Here is a 20,712-nt window from a genome sequence, read left to right as displayed (position 1 = left end):
TCACTTGTTAAATCCACTTCAATCAGTGTAGATGAAGGGGACAGACGGGTTAAAGAAATACTTTTATGCCTTGAGACAATTGTGTATATGTGCTATTCAGAGAGTGAATGGGCAAGACAAATGGGGTATGGTAGTAGGTACCAGTGGCACCGGTTTGAGTGTGTTTAGAACTGCAATGCTGCTGGGTGTTTCATGCTCAACAGTTTCCTGTGTATATCAAGAATGATCCATCACCCAAAGGATATCCAGCCAACATGACACAACTGGGAAGCATTGGAGTCAACATGAGCCAGCATCCCTGTGGAATGCTTTCTACACCTTGTAGAGTCCATGCCCTAACGAATTGAGGCTGTTCTGAGGACAAAAGGGGTGCAACTCAATATTAGGAAGTTGTTCCAAATATTTGGTATACTCAGTGTATATCATCTGTAGACACATAATACTCACAAACATAAGACCATTACATGCTTTATTCCAGACTGTCCCTTCCAAGTGATCAGCCTTCATCATCTAGGACTAGGTAGTAAACTCAACTGGATCTATCTGTAAGTAACTGAGCCTCCACTGCTTGTTAGTGATGAACCCCCATGGAGCCCTCTAGAGCTCCACAGCAGCAGACAGCCGGACGGGCAGCAGTCTCAGTGGGTGTTCCTTACAGGCCGTGCAGAAGTAAGGAAACACCCGGGGTGAGATGAGGTCTGTAAACGTATAGAGGGGTGTCCTCTCCCGGGGGTCAAAGAAGGTCACCTTGCCCCTGTCCATGTCCAACACCACCCTGATGACCTGGGGCTCCTTCCTCATCATGGTCAAGGGTGCCCACGGTGCCATGCACGCCTTGTGCTCGCCGTTGCGGAAGCGTATAGTCCAGAAGCCCTCGGCTGGCGTCAGCACGTGCTTGCCCTTCCTGTTGATGGACTCGCTGGCCACGCCTACCACCCAGTACGTGTTAGCCTTTACATCTACCTCCCAGCTGTGGCGGCCAGAGCAGAACCCCTCAGAGCCCAGTAACTCAGCGCTGATGTCAAACCTCTCGGGGTTGTTTGGGAGCTTGAAGACCTGGGAGCAGCACTGGACCACGGTCAGATCCTCAGACAGGATGAAGCAGCTAGCGGCTGTGTTGGGGTCCAGAGTCACAGGAGCTGGGGAGAGAGGAGAAGAGATGAGCCTCAAATGGAAGACAGAGATGATAGAAAGGGCAGAACTGAGATTAAGTGAAATATATAGAATAACTTTATTTCCAGTGAGGAAACAGTACAGTCACTTCTACTGACTCATATTTCATTAATACTCACTATATTGAATGATGCTCTTCATCTTGTCCCAGATGTTGAACTTTACAGAACCCAGGTGCTTTGCCACATCAATCAGAGTTCCAGGAATCATCTTTGGATCCAGCGGCATATGCCAGGTTCTGGAATGACGACATTCAGTGATGAGTCATATCCTGTCTATTATACCAGCGAAAATATATCTTCTTTTACCATGAAATTGATGTATGATGGATTGTATCATATTTATTGCTATTTTGTGTCAAAGTAAAGTTCATTTTAACATGATGATCTGTTTTTATTAAAGGTAGACTCTGTGAAATTACATTGCCACGAGCAGCACCGCAGATATTGCGATGAGCGAGATGCAAGACTTTCACACAGTCATACACGGTATCTATGTGTGCATGGGTTCCCTTCATGCTGTTAAAGCGTGGTAGGGACCAAAACAGCTAAGAAGTTTAGCCTCGCGCTTCAACGCTCTTAGTTGTTGTATGCTGTTTACTTTGTGCACCTGCGTCATATCGCTGAGTCTACCTTTAAAGGCTCTTTTCAATCAGTTATGCTTAAGCCGACATCCGCATAGCGGTTGTTTTGGCGATATCGGAGGTGGAACTGTGTTAGAGCTGTCAAATACACAAGCGGCTCCTGGCATTACACCTAAAGTGGACATTGCTATTGTCTGCACAGAGTCGCCTTGTTTACAATTTCGAATACTGGAGTTTGAGATGTAATCTACACCTCAATTAGGCTGATACAAATCCTTATTATTTAGTTTTATGATTTTCTATTTGAGGGTCATTATTTCTATATTGCCTAAACTTTCTCATTTTAAACTTTCAACGTGAGTGGGAGGGGTGTGGCTTTGTGACTATGATCAAGAGCATCTGCTCACCATTCTGACAGCTCCAACACAGTTACACCACCGATACCGCCAAACCATCAGCAATGCAGGTGTCGGCTATCGCTGGTTAAAGATCGATCTGATTGATTCTTGGCCTAAGTTAAGATAATAATTGAATCTGGAAACACACAGCCTTAGATGTGTCTGCCACATTCACTAGCTAGATGACTGTTTTCATTAGTATATTATGGGCACATGATAGTGAGGCAGTATGGATCTCTGTCTATTTTTGTATTTTGCCTCTGTTAGCTCATGACATCAACCCATGGGTCAAACGAATGGCTATTCCTGACTCTACTTACCTCTTGATGATATCCTTGTAGTTCTGAAAAGCAAGTAAATGTATCACTTTTAGATGGACAGCTACAATATTCCACATGCATGTTATGTTTCTATATTTTAGTCTTTATTTTGCTATGGGAATTCCCTTTGTACTGTAAGTAGGGTTTAACTTCATACTGTGTATACCTGTAAGAATGGGATGTCCTGAGACCTCATCTCTTGCTCTACAGTTCTGATGGTGTTTGAGAGGGACGTCAGTTCGTTGGACATCTCCTCAATCTTCTCCTTTAGAAGCAGACTCTTTTGATCCTCCTCTGCCTTCAGAACATTCAATCTGGCTGCCTCCTCATCTCTCAGGAACTGGCGAATGGTTTCAAACTCATCCTTTATCTGCCTTTCAGTATGCTCAACCTGGTTCTGGAATTAGACATGTTTAGACATGAAATACCTGGAACACTCAATGAACCCAGGTTACATTACTGATGATGTGTTCCATCAGCATTAGAAGATGTATTGATCCAGATAGGACACCATCAAAATCTTTCTAAAGTGCTAGAAATACAATATCCCACCTTGATGTGCTCTGCCGTTTGATCACAGACGACCATAGCCTTCTTGAACAGCTGCAGCTTCTCCTTCAATGGGGTCAATGCAGTCTTGAGTTCCTCCTGGAATGTAATGGCAAGATATTTACACTTTAACACATACTACAGGGTCAGGCTGGCCATAAGCCAGGCTGTCAACAGCACAATGTGTTGGTTTCATCTGTCAGGTACCGCTGCATCGCAGCCCAATCACAGCATTCAGCTGCATGTGTAAAAGTTCCCAATACCTCCTTGACTGAAAGATCCAGATCAATTGATAGCTGGACCTAGCTAATGCCACGGCAACATTAATATGTGACTGAGGGACAGAGAGGGTGGAGACGATGATGAAACAAAAGACTACACACAGATTCAGAAAGTCAACGTGCCAGAGCAATGTAGAAAGTTTGGACATTGAGTTTTCTGCATTGAGGCACACTGAAGCTCATGATCCATGCTCTGTTGATGTTGTCTTTGAGTATTAAAGTCTAACATTAAAATGGTTCTTGTTCCTAAAACAGGGTCAAAGACAGCTGGTGGGCCAGGGGAGGAGGGGAATGTAGAGGGGTACACTTGAGAGACCTGGGATCTGGTTTCATTCCTCCCAGGGGCCCAAGCATCGACCAACCCAACATATGAATCTATTAATAGAATGATCAACTTTTCCAAACCCCCCTGTTAACCATCCCACTGTGTCAAAGATGGTTTCTATAACACGCACGTTTTTACAAAACAAAACTGCCAAACAAAAAAATTAAAAGTAATATATTCCTTTTCATGATGAAAGAAGTGCTGCTGGTTTAGCAACTTGTGAAAGTTTTGGGCAAGTTATTTGACAATGCGGGCGGTAAAGGATGGCAGCCGGAGGTTAGATGAGACTGAACGTACAGATGAAAGTTAGTTTCCCTCTGACAAGCAAAGTTAAGAGCGAGGGTATGGCTGATGAGAGACACATTCAGTGACAGTGACACTGACGGCACGGTGAAGACAACCAAGGTTGTGCTCGCCTACCTTACAGTCGTGTGCACCTTCCCCAATGGGGTAGAGCCTGTGCCCCTTATGTACCACCGATGTCTGGCACGCAACACAGATGGGCTGCAGATCGTCCAGACAGAAGAGTGATAGTGTCTCTCCGTGTTCCTTACACACTATAGGGTTATTCCTGCTGCTCATCTCCTTCCTGAAGGACTCGCAGGTCTTCTCCAGAATGGTGTTTACCACAATCTCATTCATGGAGGAACGTCTCCAGCATAGAGGGCAGAAGTGGCAGTCGTCCTCACCATCCTGGGTACTCCAGCTGTCTTGAAGGCATGTTTTACAGAACCTGTGTCTGCAGGAGAGCACAACGGGCTGGTTGAAGATAATTCCACAGACGGGGCAGGAGAGATTGTCTTGGCGGTGCCTGGACGTCATTCTGCCTGTCAGGTTTTTAAAACAGGGCTGGAGCAGCAGCAGGGTCAGATAAGGTTACTATGCTCCTCCCACCGCTGTTGCTGGGGTTCTCTGGGGTCTACCTCAGTTAAACTTTAATGCTTAAAGGAAATGAATATGTCCATAGGGCTTCCATCGGCTTGAGTAGTGGATATGCAAATAAACACCTCCCACTGCATGATAAATCACAGCTATCCACCAGATATCTTTGAAGGAAGACCAGAGAGCGAGTGATAGTCCCATTTCATTGACGCAGTGTTCTGAGATCAGTGTTGTTGGAAAGGGAGGAGATTGGCACGTCAGAGTGATGATGCAAGGGGGTCTGTCTTATACAGCCAATAACATTTTGATGAGGGTGATGCAATAATCATTTGATCATTTAATAAGTCACAAGACTGGTGAGGCCAGCGTATTCCATAAGACTGATACGGTCCGTCTGGGATGTCTGGGAAGAAACACAATAACCAAGAAAAGATGGGAAGACGGTGAGTATTAATAGATGGCGAGAATGTATTAGGTGGGAGGGAGGAGGGTAAGAAAATACACCTCCACTGACCCCTGCAAAGTTTTCCTTAGCCTTGACTAAGTGCTGGGTCTAACATTTGACAAATCCCTGTCCTAAAAACAGCCCAGGGTCCAAGATGTCTTAAAATACTAAATTGTTGTACAAACGGGCCATAATTTACTTTATTTTTTATTTTGTCCTAAATAAGTCAATTTAAGTCACTGTAAATTACTAACCTGCATTTGTTGGTAACACTTTATCCAAAGCCTACAGGTATAATTTCTAAGACCTATAATGTCTTAAAAGGATAGTTTGCTTTTTAAAAAGTTTTGCTCATTTTCAACCTAGGGTGTTGTTGTTTCTGGATTTTACTAAATAACCAGCAAGCTCATTTAAAAACGGTTTGGTGGAAACAAAAACACCCTAGGAAAGTTGAAAATAAGCCAAACTTTAAAAAAAGCAAACTATCCCTTTAATGTATTCATTTTGTTGTTCTGTCCAGCTTTCTGGTGCCTGACGGTCTTATTCAAATCAGAATCATGGATTTTATAAGAGGAACATCAAAACAGCAACACTTTTGGGCACACTTAGGGACTATTTATTGGGGACGAAGTCATTAAAGTTTAGTGGCATTTAGCTGAATGTGCATTCTGGTTGCCGAAACTATTATTATAGTAACCTAATAGTTTGGGTAGTGGGAGTTAGCTCACAAGGATCAACTCCTGCACTGGGAATAGATTTAAACACTAAATAGATTTGCTGTCGCGGCTTACCTTGCAGTCCACCACTGCCTCAGCTATTGGGTACACTTTGTGATCCTTATGGTCAACTGACCAATGATAATCACAAATAGGCTGTAGGTCTGTGACACAGAAGATCTTCAGTTTGTCCCTGTGTTCCTCACATGTTCTCCGAGGACCTCCAGGGTAGTCGATAATGCACAGACGACATATTTCAGAACCCTGCTCCTCCCAGAACTCATCCAGACAGAGATGGCAGAAACTACAGCTACAGTATGACAGCAGAGAACCACAGGAACAGAGAAGACCTTTCTACATACAGCACAGGAGAGATCATCATCCTCCAGGAGAGTGGAAGCTTTGGCCTCCATTCTCCCACAGAGCTAGAGCTGGACTCCGGTATGCATCTATAATAGGCCGCAGTGGCTCAGATATGGTTACGCTGGCCTGTGAGCCTTCGCCCCTCTGACATTTATTTTACTCCAAGCTTTGTAAATCAAGTGTGAACTTAATATTCAGCCCAAGTGAATATCTACAGTGCCTTGCAAAAGTATTCATCCCCCTTGGCGTTTTTCCTATTTTGTTGCATTACAAACTGTCAATTAAATTTATTTTTATTTGGATTTCATGTAATGGACATACACAAAATAGTCCAAATTGGTGAAGTGAAATGAAAAAAATTACTTGTTTTAAAAAATGTAAAAACAGAAAAGTGGTGCGTGCATATGTATTCACCCCCTTTGCTATGAAGTCCCTAAATAAGATCTGGAAGCAACCAATTACCTTCAGAAGTCACATAATTAGTTAAATAAAGTCCACCTGTGTGCAATCTAAGTGTCACATGATCTGTGTATATATACATACCTGTTATGACAGGCCCCAGAGTCTGCAACACCACTAAGCAAGGGGCACCACCAAGCAAGTGGCACCATGAAGACCAAGGAGCGCTCCAAACAGGTCAGGGACAAAGTTGTGAAGTACAGATCAGGGTTGGGTTATAAAAAAATATCAGAAGCTTTGAACATCCCACGGAGAACCACTAAATCATTTTTTTTTTTTATGGAAAGAATATGGCACCACAACAAACCTGCCAAGAGAGGGCTGCCCACCAAAATTCACAGATCAGGCAAGGAGGGCATTAATCAGAGAGGCAACATAGAGACCAAAGATAACCCTGAAGGAGCTGCAAAGCTCCACAGCCGGGATTGGAGTACCTGTCCATAGGACCACTTTAAGCCGTACACTCCACAGAGCTGGGCTTTACAGAAGAGTGGCCAGAAAAAAGACTTTGCTTAAAGAAAAAAATAAGCAAACAAATTTGGTGTTCGCCAAAGGGCATGTGGGAGACTCCCCAAACATATGGAAGAAGCTACTCTAGTCAGATTAGACTAAAATTGAGCTTTTTGGCCATCAAGGAAAACACTCTGTCTGGCTCAAACCCAACAGCTCTCATCACCCTGAGAAAACCATCCCCAAAGTGAAGCATGGTGGTGGCAGCATCATGCTGTGGGGATGTTTTTCCATCGGCAGGGACTGGGAAATTGGTCAGAATTGAAGGAATGATGGCTGGCACTAAATACGGGGAAATTCTTGAGGGAAACCTGTTTCTGTCTTCCAGAGATTTGAGACTGGGAAGGAGGTTCACCTTCCAGCAGGACAATGATCCTAAGCATACTGCTAAAGCAACACTCGAGTGGTTTATGGGGAAACATTTAAATGTCTTGGAATGGCCTAGTCAACGCCCAGACCTCAATCCAATTGAGAATCTGTGGCATGACTTAAAGATTGCTGTAGACCAGCGGAACCCATCCAACTTGAAGGCGCTGGAACAGTTTTGCCTTGAGGAATTGGCAAAAATCCCAGTTGCTTGATGTGCCAAGCTTATAGAGACCTACCCCAAGAGACTTGCAGCTGTAATTGCTGCAAAAGATGGCTATACAAAGTATTGACTTTAGGGGGGGGGGGGGGGGGGTGAATAGTTATGCATGCTCAAGTTTTCAGTTTTTTGGGGCTTTTTTCTTGTTTGTTTCACAAGAAAATATATTTTGCATCTTCAAAGTGGTAGGCATGCTGTGTAAATCAAATGATTCAAACCTCCAAAAAATATATTTTAATTCCAGGTTGTAAGGCAACAAAATAGGAAAAATGCCAAGGGGGGTGAATACTTTCGCTAGCCACTGTAAATTGTGAGAGAACCTGAACTGGAAAATTATTATAATTTGTGATTATAATGAACTACCTTTTGAGAAGAATATTATCACCTCAGACAAAATTTCAAAATCAACTGAGGGCCTCCAGAGTGGCGCAGCGGTCTAAGGCATCACTACAGACCTGGGTTTGATCCCAGGCTGTGTCGTAGCCGGCCACGACCGGGAGACCCATGAGGGGGTGCACAATTGACCCAGCATCATCCGGGTTAGGGAAGGGTTTGGCCGGCCGGGATGTCCTTGTCCCATCATGCTCTAGCGACACCTTGTCGCCAGCTGCACGGTGTTTCCTCTGGCACATTGGTGTGGCTGGCTTCCAGGTTAAGCAAGCAGTGTGTCAAGAAGCAGTGCGGCTTGGCAGGGTCGTGTTTCAGAGGACGCGTGGCTTTCGACCTTCGCCTCTCCCAAGTCCGTACGAGAGTTGCAGCGATGGGACAAGACTGTAACTACCAATTGTATATCACAAAAATTGGGGAGAAAAAGCGGTTAAAAGTACAACAAAAAAATCAACTGAGATCAATTTCCCTGACAGAATGACCCCTCTGATGAGCAGCATGAAGTAAGTACAGAGACTCTTCAATGATGGACTCCAGCTACTATGCAAATGTACACCAGCGCCGACACTGGGACGCTTCTGATTACCAGGTACTACTGACACATACACCCACACACACACACACACAACCATCCAATGAAAGAGCCAATCAACTGAGCCCACATATGGTGGTTCATCCCACCCTACAATATAGCTGACTGAAGAGACTGACATGAGTGACCGACTTCACACTGACCCAAGGAGGAATGGGGGCTGAGGTTAAAAACTGGGTGTTACTGCCCAAACTTTTAAGGTACTCAAAATCTTGGCTAAATCATGCATGAGACATAAATAGCCTTATCTTTAGGCTATTTTACAACTTAATGTTAGATGGTTCCTAACCCTGAAAGTAGTCTATTAGCCAGGAGAAACTATAGTCCATGGTTCGGGTTTCATTAAACAGTCACTACAAACTTCAGCTGAGATTAGCCACCGCTAGCTAAAATTCAATAGAATGATTGGGACAACAGCATAATTTTCAAAAGTTTTTTGACCAAATCACCTTAAAGTAACATCAAATTAAGTCATGGAGTTAATTTCAGTTGATTTGACTTTGAAATGTAGAATATTGCACAGTTGCCCCTATCAGTCCCATCTAGCGGTGGCTCAAGTTTGCACCATAGATTGTGGTTTCTCTAAGCCCATGTACTACTTTCAGGTTAAGGAACCATCTAACATTAAGTTGTAAAATACTGAACTTATTCTTTAAGGTTATGCAGACATCTGTGAAACAGACCATAACAAACTACTCTATTAAGCATACCTTGCAGTCCTCCAGAGCCTCTTTAATGGGGTACACCCTGTGGTCCACATACTGCCCTGTTAGAGGACACTCAGAAAAGATAGGCTGCAAGTCCGTGACACAGAAGAGTGACAGTTTGATCCAATGTTCCTCACACTTTCTCTGTGGAGGTTTCTGAGGAGGTCTTTTGATGATGCACATACTTCAGAGTCCTGCTGCTCCCAGAACTCACCCAGACAGGGTATGCAGAAGCTACAGCCACAGGTCTGGCAGCTGAGGTCCAATGGGACAGTGAAGACCTCACTACATACAGCACAGCAGGAGAACACGTGTTCCTGGAGAGTTTAGCCTCCATTCTACCTCAGAGCTGGAGTTGAATGTACGGCTCTTTACTGCATGCATGTGTCTATAACAGGCTGCAGTTGCCTCAGATATGGTTACAGTGACCTGAACCTATGGCCTGTAAGGTTTCGCCCCTCAGACACATTTTTCTCCAAATATTTGTAAATACAGTGTTATTGAATGTGGCATTGAATGGGAGAAGGGGGAATCCACAAGTGAACAGGTCATTTGTGCAAAAAAATGTTTTATCTACACATGAACAGAACATTATCACTTCACAGAAAAGTATAAATCAACTGAGAACAATTTTACATAAGATGACCCCTCTGAAGAGTAGCATGCACGTCCCTTCTGATTCCCAGGTACTGATTCCCAGATACTGATTCTCTCTCTCCATCTCTCTCTCCCCCTCTCTATCCATATCTCTATATCTCTCTCTCACACACACACACACACACACACAGACAAACCTACACACAGTCACAGTTTTTGCAGACATTAATGTAGTATTTACAGTTTATTATAGTATAAATACTGTAGTAAAAAAAGAGTATATACTATATTATTCACTGTAGTTATAACGACACAAGGCGAGACCCAGATGCAGGCACAGGAGGCAGATGGTTTGAGCTCTGATATCTTTTATAGTCCAAGGGGTAGGCAAAAGGCAGGTCGGGGACAGGCAAGAGTTCCTAACCAGGTCAGAGTCCAAAACGGTACAGGGAGGCAGGCAGGCTCGAGTTCAGGGGCAGGCAGAATGATCAAGCAGGCAGGCTCAGCGTCAGGACAGACAAGGGTCAGAACCAGGAGGATGAGAAAAACAGAGACTGGGGAGAAAAACAGAGACGGGGGGGGGGGGGAAACGGCTCTAGGAGAAAACCGCTGGATGACTCGGCAAACAAGACGAACTGGCACAGACAGACAGAAAACACAGGTATACAGTGCCTTGCGAAAGTATTCGGCCCCCTTGAACTTTTCGACCTTTTGCCACATTTCAGGCTTCAAACATAAAGATATAAAACTGTAATTTTTTGTGAAGAATCAACAACAAGTGGGACACAATCATGAAATGGAACGAAATTTATTGGATATTTCAAACTTTTTTAACAAATAAAAAACAGAAAAATTGGGCGTGCAAAATTATTCAGCCCCTTTACTTTCAGTGCAGCAAACTCTCTCCAGAAGTTCAGTGAGGATCTCTAAATGATCCAATGTTGACCTAAATGACTAATGATGATAAATAGAATCCACCTGTGTGTAATCAAGTCTCCGTATAAATGCACCTGCTCTGTGATAGTCTCAGAGGTCCGTTTAAAGCGCAGAGAGCATCATGAAGAACAAGGAACACACCAGGCAGGTCCGAGATACTGTTGTGGAGAAGTTTAAAGCCGGATTTGGATACAAAAAGATTTCCCAAGCTTTAAACATCCCAAGGAGCACTGTGCAAGCGATAATATTGAAATGGAAGGAGTATCAGACCACTGCAAATCTACGAAGACCCGGCCGTCCCTCTAAACTTCCAGCTCATACAAGGAGAAGACTGATCAGAGATGCAGCCAAGAGGCCCATGATCACTCTGGATGAACTGCAGAGATCTACAGCTGAGGTGGGAGACTCTGTCCATAGGACAACAATCATTTGTATACTGCACAAATCTGGCCTTTATGGAAGAGTGACAAGAAGAAAGCCATTTCTTAAAGATATCCATAAAAAGTTTTGTTTAAAGTTTGCCACTAGCCACCTGGGAGACACACCAAACATGTGGAAGAAGGTGCTCTGGTCAGATGAAACCAAAATCAAACTTTTTGGCAACAATGCAAAATGTTATGTTTGGCGTAAAAGCAACACAGCTCATCACCCTGAACACACCATCCCCACTGTCAAACATGGTGGTGGCAGCATCATGGTTTGGGCCTGCTTTTCTTCAGCAGGGGCAGGGAAGATGGTTAAAATTGATGGGAAGATGGATGGAGCCAAATACAGGACCATTCTGGAAGAAAACCTGATGGAGTCTGCAAAAGACCTGAGACTGGGACGGAGATTTGTCTTCCAACAAGACAATGATCCAAAACCTAAAGCAAAATCTACAATGGAATGGTTCACAAATAAACATATCCAGGTGTTAGAATGGCCAAGTCAAAGTCCAGATCTGAATCCAATCGAGAATCTGTGGAAAGAACTGAAAACTGCTGTTCACAAACGCTCTCCATCCAACCTCACTGAGCTCGAGCTGTTTTGCAAAGAGGAATGGGCAAAAATGTCAGTCTCTCGATGTGCAAAACTGATAGAGACATACCCCAAGCGACTTATAGCTGTAATCGCAGCAAAAGGTGGCGCTACAAAGTATTAACTTAAGGGGGCTGAATAATTTTGCACGGCCAATTTTTCAGTTTTCTATTTGTTAAAAAAGTTTGAAATATCCAATAAATTTCGTTCCACTTCATAATTGTGTCCCACTTGTTGTTGATTCTTCACAAAAAAATACAGTTTTATATCTTGATGTTTGAAGCCTGAAATGTGGCAAAAGGTCGAAAAGTTCAAGGGGGCCGAATACTTTCGCAAGGCACTGTAAATACACACGGGATAATGGGGAAAATGGGCGACACCTGGAGGGGGGTGGAGACAAGCACAAGGAGAGGTGAAACAGATCAGGGTGTGATAGTAGTGCAAAAGTGTTTTTGTTTTATTATCTTTGACATAGAAGTGGAGGCTTCTCCTTGAGGAACACTAAAAGAGCACATTTTCCATAACAAAAGGATAGATAGAAAGTCTATACTTGACATGTAGGCTTTTCACTTACGGGTTCCACATATTGGGATATGGGAGAGGGGAATGTGCAGGGTCTATACAAATGAAATACTGTAGTATTTACTATAGTTTAAAAATTGTAGTCTTTTTTGTGGACTGTAGTATTTCAGCTGACATTTCTGTAGTATTTACTACAGTATTCTACAGAATACTAGAAAATGATATGCTAAATCCTACACATGATCAAGGGATACTACAGTGTGTAGTGTAGTATTTTATTTTTTTTGTAAGTGGGAAGGACCTTTTTCAGAGCCATGCTGCTCCCAGAACTCCTCCAGACAGGGTTTGCAGAAACTGAAGCCACTGATATTGCAGCTGTACAGTGCATTAGGAAAGTATACAAAACCCTTGACTTTTTCCACGTTTTGTTACGTTACAGCCTTATTCTAAAATGGATTAAATAGTTTTCAGAAATGTTTGCAAATGTATTACAAATAAAAAACTGAAATACCTTATTTACATAAGTATTCAGACCCTTTGCTATGAGACTCGAAATTGAGCTCAGGTGCATTCTGTTTCCATTGATCATCATTGAGATGTTTTTACAATTTGAGATGTTTTTACAACCTCCATCATTCTTAAATGGAAGAAGTTTGGAACCTCCAAGACTCTTCCTAGAGCTGGCTGCCTGGCCAAACTGAGCAATTGGAGGAGAAGGGCCTTGGTCAGGGAGGTGACCAAGAACCCAATGGTTACTCTGACAGAGCTCCAGAGTGCCTCTGTGGAGATGGGAAAATCTTCCAGAAGGACAACCATCTCTGCAGCACTCCACTAATCAGGACTTTATGGTAGAATAGCCAGACGGAAGCCACTTCTCAGTAAAAGGCACATGACAGCCTGCTTGGAGTTTGCCAAAAGGCAGCAAAAGACTCTCAGACCATGAGAAACAAGATTGTTTTGTCTGATGAAACCAAGATTGAACACTTTGGCCTGAATGCCAAGCGTAACATCTGGATGAAACCTGGCACCATCCCCACGGTGAAGCATGGTGGTGGCAGCATCATGCTGTGGGAATGTTTTTCAGCGGCAGGAACTGGGAGACTAGTCAGGATCGAGGGAAAGATGAACGGAGCAAAGCACAGAGAGATCCTTGATGAAAACCTGCTCCAGAGCACTCAGGACCTCAGACTGGGGCGAAGGTTTACCTTCCAACAGGACAACGACCCTAACCACACAGCCAAGACAACGCAGGAGTGGCTTCGGGACAAGTCTCTGAATGTCCTTGAGTGGCCCAGCCAGAGCCCAGACTTGAACCCGATCTAACATCTCTGGAGAGACCTGAAAATAGCTATGCAGCGACGCTCCCCATCCAACCTGACAGAGCTTGAGAGGATCTGCAGAGAAGAATGGGAGAAACTCCCCCAAATACAGAAGACTCAAGCTGTAATCGCTGCCAAAGGTGCTTCAACAAAGTACTGAGTAAAGGGTCTGAATACTTATGTAAATGTAATATAAAAAATATATATATATAAATGTGCAACAATTTCTAAAAACCTGTTTTTGCTTTGTCATTATGAGATATTGAGGGAAAAAATCTATTTAATCCATTTTAGAATAAGGCTGTAACGTAACAAAATGGGGAAAAGGTCAAGGGGTCTGAATACTTTCCGAAGGCACTATATGTACGGTATGTACATGGCTGGCAGGCCAGATATAGTTACAGGAAGGGGAATTCCATACCAAAGCTGAGCATAATTGCCTCTTGTTGAACCCATTTCCTCTTCTTGAGCCCACAAACTGTTAGGACCTACATAAAGCTGTCCCAACAGCAGTCCCAACACCTTACCACTGCTACACCTGGCTATCAGCTGAGCCTTGTCAGGCAGCTAAACATTTCATTCAGCCTCATTTACTGCCTTTTAAAAAAACATAGCTGATATGGCTGACTTGCTTAAACAAATGTGGTTTCTACTGACAATTGAGATGTACAAACTATGGCATAAGGGGACGACAAGCGGATAAGAGGCAATCCGTAATTTCGATTAAGACATTAATAAGCGAGCTAGGACGGACGTAGTCAATGTAACTATTTGTTGAGCACTATTGAAATGTGCAGCGACAGAATTCAGAACATGGGCCGTTCTTACAGTGTTTTCCCTGTACAACAAGTCAGAACCATAGGATAAATAAAGGGGCATATAAGCAGACAATGAAAGCTCTTCCAATATTCGATGATTACATTTCTCTAAAACAGATTATAGGCTACAAGTGTACCACCAAGTCAGAACAGTAGGCGAAATTAAGAGGGGAAAATGGACCAAATTATTAGGGTGAGGCTTACTGCACAACATACACTTAGTATTACTTTCTTAGCTACAGTATACATATCTCCCTGTCATATTACATCATTTATGCAGCAGCATACAAGACATTTTTGGACTCACCTTGTTGTGCTGTGCTCACTTGAACAGGAAGGTGGCGCGGCAGTCATTTGTGGGCAAATTTTGTCATCAAAATCTGGCATTCTCTGGATCTATGGTGCTCTCAAGACAACTGGGAACTCAGAAAAAAACAAGGTTGAATCATCATGAAGTCAGGGATCTTCAGGTTGTAGCTCTAGAAAGAGGCCTGAGTTCCCAACTTACAATTCTGCGTTGGATGACCGCTCAAAACGTATTTTCCCAGTCGGGGTTGTTTTTTCCCCCCCGAGTTTCCAGTTGTCTTTAACTCACTGAAGTCAGATTTCTCAGTTCCGAGTTAACAGTTGTTTTGAGTGCAGCAGAAATCATGCTGGATTGACAGCATGGCCAATGCTGAATGTTTATCATTTTAAGCTTGGAAAATAGAACCTTAAACCCAGACTTGGGACCACACAGCCACTCCACTGAATAGCAGGCTAGTGATTGCTTCCCAATGCTTGCAGTTAGCCACTGATTCCTTCCAAACCATTGTTGAATTTGCAATTTCCAACTTGATGTGTAGTGTTTATGTCCAATGGCCGATGAGTACTGATACATTTTTATCTATTATTTATCTTCATATGACAAGGATTAAAAATGATTTCCCTGTAGATTGTCGACTTGATTCATGATGATGACTGCTAGCTAAGATTTTGAAAGTATGATGTTGACATGATCAGTCCATTCAAAGCTACTGTAGATATAACGTGATTTGACATTTTATCTAGGAACAGTGGGTTAACTGCCTGTTCAGGGGCAGAACGACAGATTTGTACCCTGTCAGCTCGGGGATTTGAACCTGCAATCTTTCGGTAGTCCAACGCTCTAACCACTAGGCTACCCTGCCGCCCCAATGACCTTGAGCCTTCTTGGATGGGCACTTCTAATGTAACTCTATGGCAGCGCCCAAGGGGCTTAGAGTTGGCGGTGACGTAGTGTCCCCATGAGTGACAGAACACTGAGCAAATTAAGGCGAAACTAGAGAACACTGCCAACCCCTACGCTCCGTATTTTCCGCTGGCTGCCCCACCACCACAGAAACCACTGAGCTAGGCTGAAAAACCTGCATTTTGGAGCTGCCTTAATCAAGAGAGCAAAAAAATAGACCATGTTTGTATGCAGCTTTATTAACTCAATGATTATTATGTTATTTTTTTTTACAATGTTTGCAAACTGATATGTGACACGTATTAATACCAAAATAGGCAACCCCCCTCCAAAAAAACTGCTTTTGTTTTGGCTAAATATATGGGGCTCAAAAGCACCACCTGCCCTGAATGACAGGTCGCCACTGTTGCTGACTGACAAAGCGTTTGTTTGTGATTGATAATTTGTTTGGTGACTAATGATTTGAGATCTGTGTGATTATTTCTTCATACATGATAGAATGTATGTATAGTATATGTAAAATGTCCAAAATTTCAGCCACCTGAAATTTGGCAGGGAAGCCTACAGATGTAGGATCTTAATTTGAGCCAGTTTGCTACAGCAGGAAAATAATCCTGCAGCAACAAGAAATGTGAATTGTTATGTGGATTATAATTAATGGACAAGTTTGACATTTCAAAGTGGAAATTACAAACTTCAGAAGCCTTTTTAAACCAGGAAAGTTCTCCTGCAACCGGGTGATCAAATTAAGATCCTACATCTGTAGTACCCCTCAGCCATTACATTTTTTTTTTGCAGTTCCTCATATAATCACTGTCAATGTGATAGAAGGACCCTGACTGAAGCAAAAAAAAACATAATACAGTACACCGCTCCCATACTTTGTGTGGAGTAACAAGGCGTCAAGGTTTAAGCTAGCCTATCGTAGATAATCAGTGTTGTCATTCCACACAGTAACACTCATGTTACTCTAGTCAATGTGTAGGTATTGTGTTTGGCAAAAATCTGAGAATTGTCAGTTGGAAATACAAAACAGGTAAAATGTTTTGTTTTCACCTTGGGAATCATAAAGCATGATGAGGCAGCCATATGGACATACAAAAGTAATGTCTGTATAAATAAAGGTAGGGAAATCCATAGGGTACAAAGGTTGTTAATGTGCTATATTGCTTATCACCACTGTGGACGGGGATGTAGAATACAGGTGCGAGGTCAAGTTCACAACAAACACCTTCTCAGTAGCACTTAAGTCTGACATATTTGCTAGAAAAAAATCTCTGTATTATCAAAGTATTGCATCGATTATCCACAAAGTATTCACAAATTATTCACAAAATTAACATAAAACAAACAAAAAGTCCTCACTGAGGAGCACAATTTGATTTTAAAAATGAAATGTTAAGAAAAAAGCCCATAGGACAATATTAAAAACGAAATGCACTTGTAAACATTGTGAGATGGACACGTGAAATAGCCTTATGGGGTTCAGTGCTGCCAAGCCTCTAACTACTGTTGGACAAAATATATGGTCACCTCATGATGTCATAGTTGCAACATACAGTCATACAGTAGCTTACATCAGTTTAGATCGATGTCAAAAATGTGTCCTAACTCCTAAGATAGACAATTCCTGGTCAACCTACGTTTCTTTGTTTCATGTAGCAGCAGATCTATTTCGCCCTCTCAGAAACAGTTGTATTGTTTGAACAGGGCTTGTCTTTAGGCGTGCACTGCCATTCAATGGCGTTAATGGTTAACAGAAAGATAAAGGAAGTCTGTTTCCATTAGATCACACAGTTTCTTTCCTCATTCACTGAAACACATTGTCATTTTATTATAAGGAACATTATAGCCTACTGAATTGTGGATCAAAGTTGTGGGCTATTATCAAGCAAAAACAATAGCCTAGAATGAAGTTGGCCTATAAAACCTATAATCTATGCACATGTTTAATGAAAATTAGGCCTGTCCAATAACAAAATGTATCCCTAGGCTATAGCCTAAATGGCTTAATGACCGATTGGAAATAATAGGCTAACCTTGTGCGCATCATATGGCCGAGGTCTCTGTAGCTGTGTGAGGGACAGGTATGTCAGTGTCCACGGATGCAGACACCGTGTGCATGTCCTCATCAAGCGGCCCCATCGCCAATACGACAGGCGGGGGCTTCGGTTGCTGTTGGGCATCCCTCATGTGCGTCGTAGACAGCCCGGTCCCTGCCCTTCTCGCGACCCCGCGGGGGGGGCCTCCATTCCTCCGCAGAGAGTTCCTGACACTGTTGGAGAGACGGCTGGATAACCGCCTCACCGCACCTGCGATGCCCCGCTCCTTCTTCAAGAGCCCGACGTCATCTTCCAGCTCCTCCGGGGGGACCTCGATGTTGCCCGTGTACCAGAACACCCACCAGACGAGGCTGAGGAAGATGATAATGGCCCCGGCGTAGATTAAAAAGTCATAGAAGAACATGTCCGCAAAAACACCGATCAAAAGAACGAGCAGCCCGAATATGTCGAAGGACACTGCCAACCAAAAGGCGCAGGAACAGCGCCCTAGACCGCGGTACGTCGGCTCCATGCCTCTAAATTGGCTTGGAGATAGAGGCCTAACAAATACTTTGTTTAGACCACTTTTTATTTTCTAACTATCATTTGCAGTTGGTTTCCTGGTGGAATTCGGTTGGGGTAGAGTTTCAAACGGAGCCGTTTGTTTGAACAGGTAAGGTGAGACAGGTGAGGAAGCTCGCCCTATTCAGGTTTTCCTGTGTCACAGCACAGGGCACAGCACAGAGGTGGGGCGTGGTAGCCTTAGACAGGTGAGGTCGGGGGGGTGCTGGGTAGACGGGATACTGGCACGACACCAGCCATATTAATACTGTAAAGGAGGTAGGACATGTGTGACATGCATTGTAGAAAGGAGCCATGATAGTTCTGATTTTCTAGATATCGGTCATCAGTCCAATATGCAGAGAGACGCCAAACATGGCACACTAATGTCTGTTCACAAGCATCATGATATTCCTTTCACCTGTGGAATGACATTCTGGACAACATTTGACTCATTCCGTGTTTCTCACCCTCATTTCCACAAGAAGAATGGCAGAAATCTATTCACATCCAGATTTTTTCTATAAATTAAAACAGTAATGACAGACAAAAGCCTCTAAGGCTGTGTTTACACAGGCAGCCATATTCTGATCTTTTTTCCACTAATTACTGTTTGTCCAATACCATCAGATCTTTTCACAGATCTTTTCCAGAGCTGATCTGATTGGCCAATTAGTGGAAAAAAATATCTGATTTGGACTGCCTGTCTGCAGCCTCAGTATAATGTGATACACCCAACCTCTCACCTGACTGCTAAGTAATGGCATGTAGGTCTATTGCCACCTTGTGGTCTTTTGTACAGAAAAACATGTGCCCCCATACAATTTATTACTGTACATTGAAAATGAGACTAGTCTATCAAATCTAATTTATTATTCATTACACAATTGCTGCATTATGTTCATAAATAAAATTACACATTTAGAAAGAAGATAAAGGGTATCTGAAGACTTGCTGCTCTCACAATGTTGGATATTAATGGAATCAGAGTAGCCTACATGAATGATTGAATGAACAAATGCACAATGCAAAGTAAAACTAACATCTCAAGTTTAGGTAAAAATGTAAACATTTTGGCTAACTTAGACCGAATTCAAATCCCACTGGCCCCACCTCCTTTAAAAAATGTTTTGCTTTTGACCAGATGGACACATCCTTTTTGACCCAGAAACATAAAAGGTTATATTATTTAATCCAGCAGCAGTATTGAGGGACAGAGCGAGGGTGCACCCACTACCACTCAGTGTCCATAATGACTTCAACAATCAGCTATAATAATGTCCGGTAGAATTTTCGGACTCTGTAATCCTGTTTCTAAAGGATTTAGCAATCCACTACAACAGCGGTTTATGGAGGAAAAACAACTATTACAGATCACAATCAGACAGAAACATGGGGTAGCCTGGGCCGCAGCAGCAGGGCCATGTTTCGATCATGTTAAAACCCTCCAACAGAGCAATCACATGATGTGCACTTTTACAGGACGAGGTCATTCAATCCCATATTTGTATTAGGGCCTAGATAGAGGACAGCTACATACAGAAGATAAACAGTGCATTTCACAGAGGTCTCTCTTGCAAAATGGAATCTATATGAATAAGACTAACCTGCATAAATAAAGGTTAAATAAAAATACATCTATGATATGTTACACCTGCCTCCTCACACATTTATACATCTTTTAGAAAGTGTGCTTTTCAGAATTATGTTGGGAGAAAACCCCACTAACACAGTTGACCTACTCTACAGTACAAAACAGAACAACATAGTTTTAGCTTGAAGAGTCCATGGCTCTTCAGTGCTGTTCGTGCACCTGAAGCGCCTTGCCATTGACCTTGGTCAGAGCCTTGTGCTCTAGTCTTTCACCATGGGCACCCACACCAGCCCCGTGACCAGGAACATGAGCCCCACAGAAAGGAACATAGGACCCAGCAGGTAGGGCACGTTCCCCACCTGGGTAAAGTAGAGCAGGGAGAGGGCCGTGCCCAAGCCGAACAGCACTCCGCCGATAAGGATGGCCAGGATGGGCCTGGTGTAGTACCAGCAGGGGAAGTTAGTGCCCAGGGTGACCCCGTCAGGGACATGGTTCAGTGGGGTCGTTACTTCAGTGTCCTGGGTGTCATGGTTGGTGCTGGTGCAGCTGGTTTTACGATCCACGTCAACAACGGTGACCACTGTGGATTGCATCCTTGGGTTGTGCTTAGGAAGGGATACCAGATCAGAACAGACACCACTTAAAAGTATAGGACTTTATCAAATCACTGATACTTCACAGACATACATTCAGAGATGTACGGTTTACTATTTTATCAACCAATCTGTCATTGCAGAACTCACTATTTTAGATCATATTTGAAAATTGCAATAAAATATGGAAAAAGAAATTCCATCCCATTTCTACATTAAATCAAATC

At 43.1% G+C, this 20,712-nt stretch overlaps 2 protein-coding genes across 3 annotated transcripts; both read right to left on the bottom strand.

The window, feature by feature from the left end:
• Positions 1 to 452: 452 nt before the first annotated feature.
• Positions 453 to 9,640, bottom strand: LOC106606773 (E3 ubiquitin-protein ligase TRIM35). 2 transcript variants are annotated; one of them, XM_045720051.2, is made up of 6 exons: positions 9,280 to 9,640; positions 3,027 to 3,122; positions 2,641 to 2,871; positions 2,475 to 2,497; positions 1,293 to 1,411; positions 453 to 1,139 (listed from the first exon to the last, which is right to left on the bottom strand). In XM_045720051.2, exons 1-6 carry the CDS (start codon positions 9,457 to 9,459, stop codon positions 598 to 600), a joined length of 1,191 nt encoding a protein of 396 aa, XP_045576007.1. In that variant the 5' UTR covers positions 9,460 to 9,640; the 3' UTR covers positions 453 to 597. The 2 variants fall into 2 exon arrangements, with proteins under 2 accessions (XP_045576007.1, XP_014058606.1); XM_014203131.3 differs by lacking the exon at positions 9,280 to 9,640 and adding an exon at positions 4,050 to 4,923.
• A 6,273-nt stretch (positions 9,641 to 15,913) lies between these two features.
• On the bottom strand, positions 15,914 to 18,634 carry LOC106606777 (transmembrane protein 238). The gene has a single exon (XM_045720050.2). The coding sequence runs from the start codon at positions 18,267 to 18,269 to the stop codon at positions 17,745 to 17,747; it is 525 nt and encodes a 174-aa protein (XP_045576006.1). The 5' UTR covers positions 18,270 to 18,634; the 3' UTR covers positions 15,914 to 17,744.
• Positions 18,635 to 20,712: the final 2,078 nt, after the last annotated feature.

Source organism: Salmo salar, chromosome 06, assembly GCF_965601325.2.
Source record: "Salmo salar chromosome 06, fSalSal1, whole genome shotgun sequence".
Taxonomy (NCBI): domain Eukaryota; kingdom Metazoa; phylum Chordata; class Actinopteri; order Salmoniformes; family Salmonidae; genus Salmo; species Salmo salar.
The sequence above is the reverse complement of the archived record's forward strand: the minus strand, read 5'-3'. Positions and strand labels throughout refer to the sequence as shown.

What these genes read in the sequence shown, in the direction of transcription:
- LOC106606773 (XM_014203131.3), bottom strand. Translation starts at nt 4,451, where the DNA reads ATGACGTCCAGGCACCGCCAAGACAATCTCTCCTGCCCCGTCTGTGGA. An exon ending in AAGGTGCACACGACTGTAAG is followed by an intron (nt 3,123 to 4,049) that starts GTAGGCGAGCAC and finishes ATTACATTCCAG; the next exon opens with GAGGAACTCAAGACTGCATT. An exon ending in AGGACATCCCATTCTTACAG is followed by an intron (nt 2,498 to 2,640) that starts GTATACACAGTA and finishes CTTGCTTTTCAG; the next exon opens with AACTACAAGGATATCATCAA.
- LOC106606777 (XM_045720050.2), bottom strand. Translation starts at nt 18,269, where the DNA reads ATGGAGCCGACGTACCGCGGTCTAGGGCGCTGTTCCTGCGCCTTTTGG.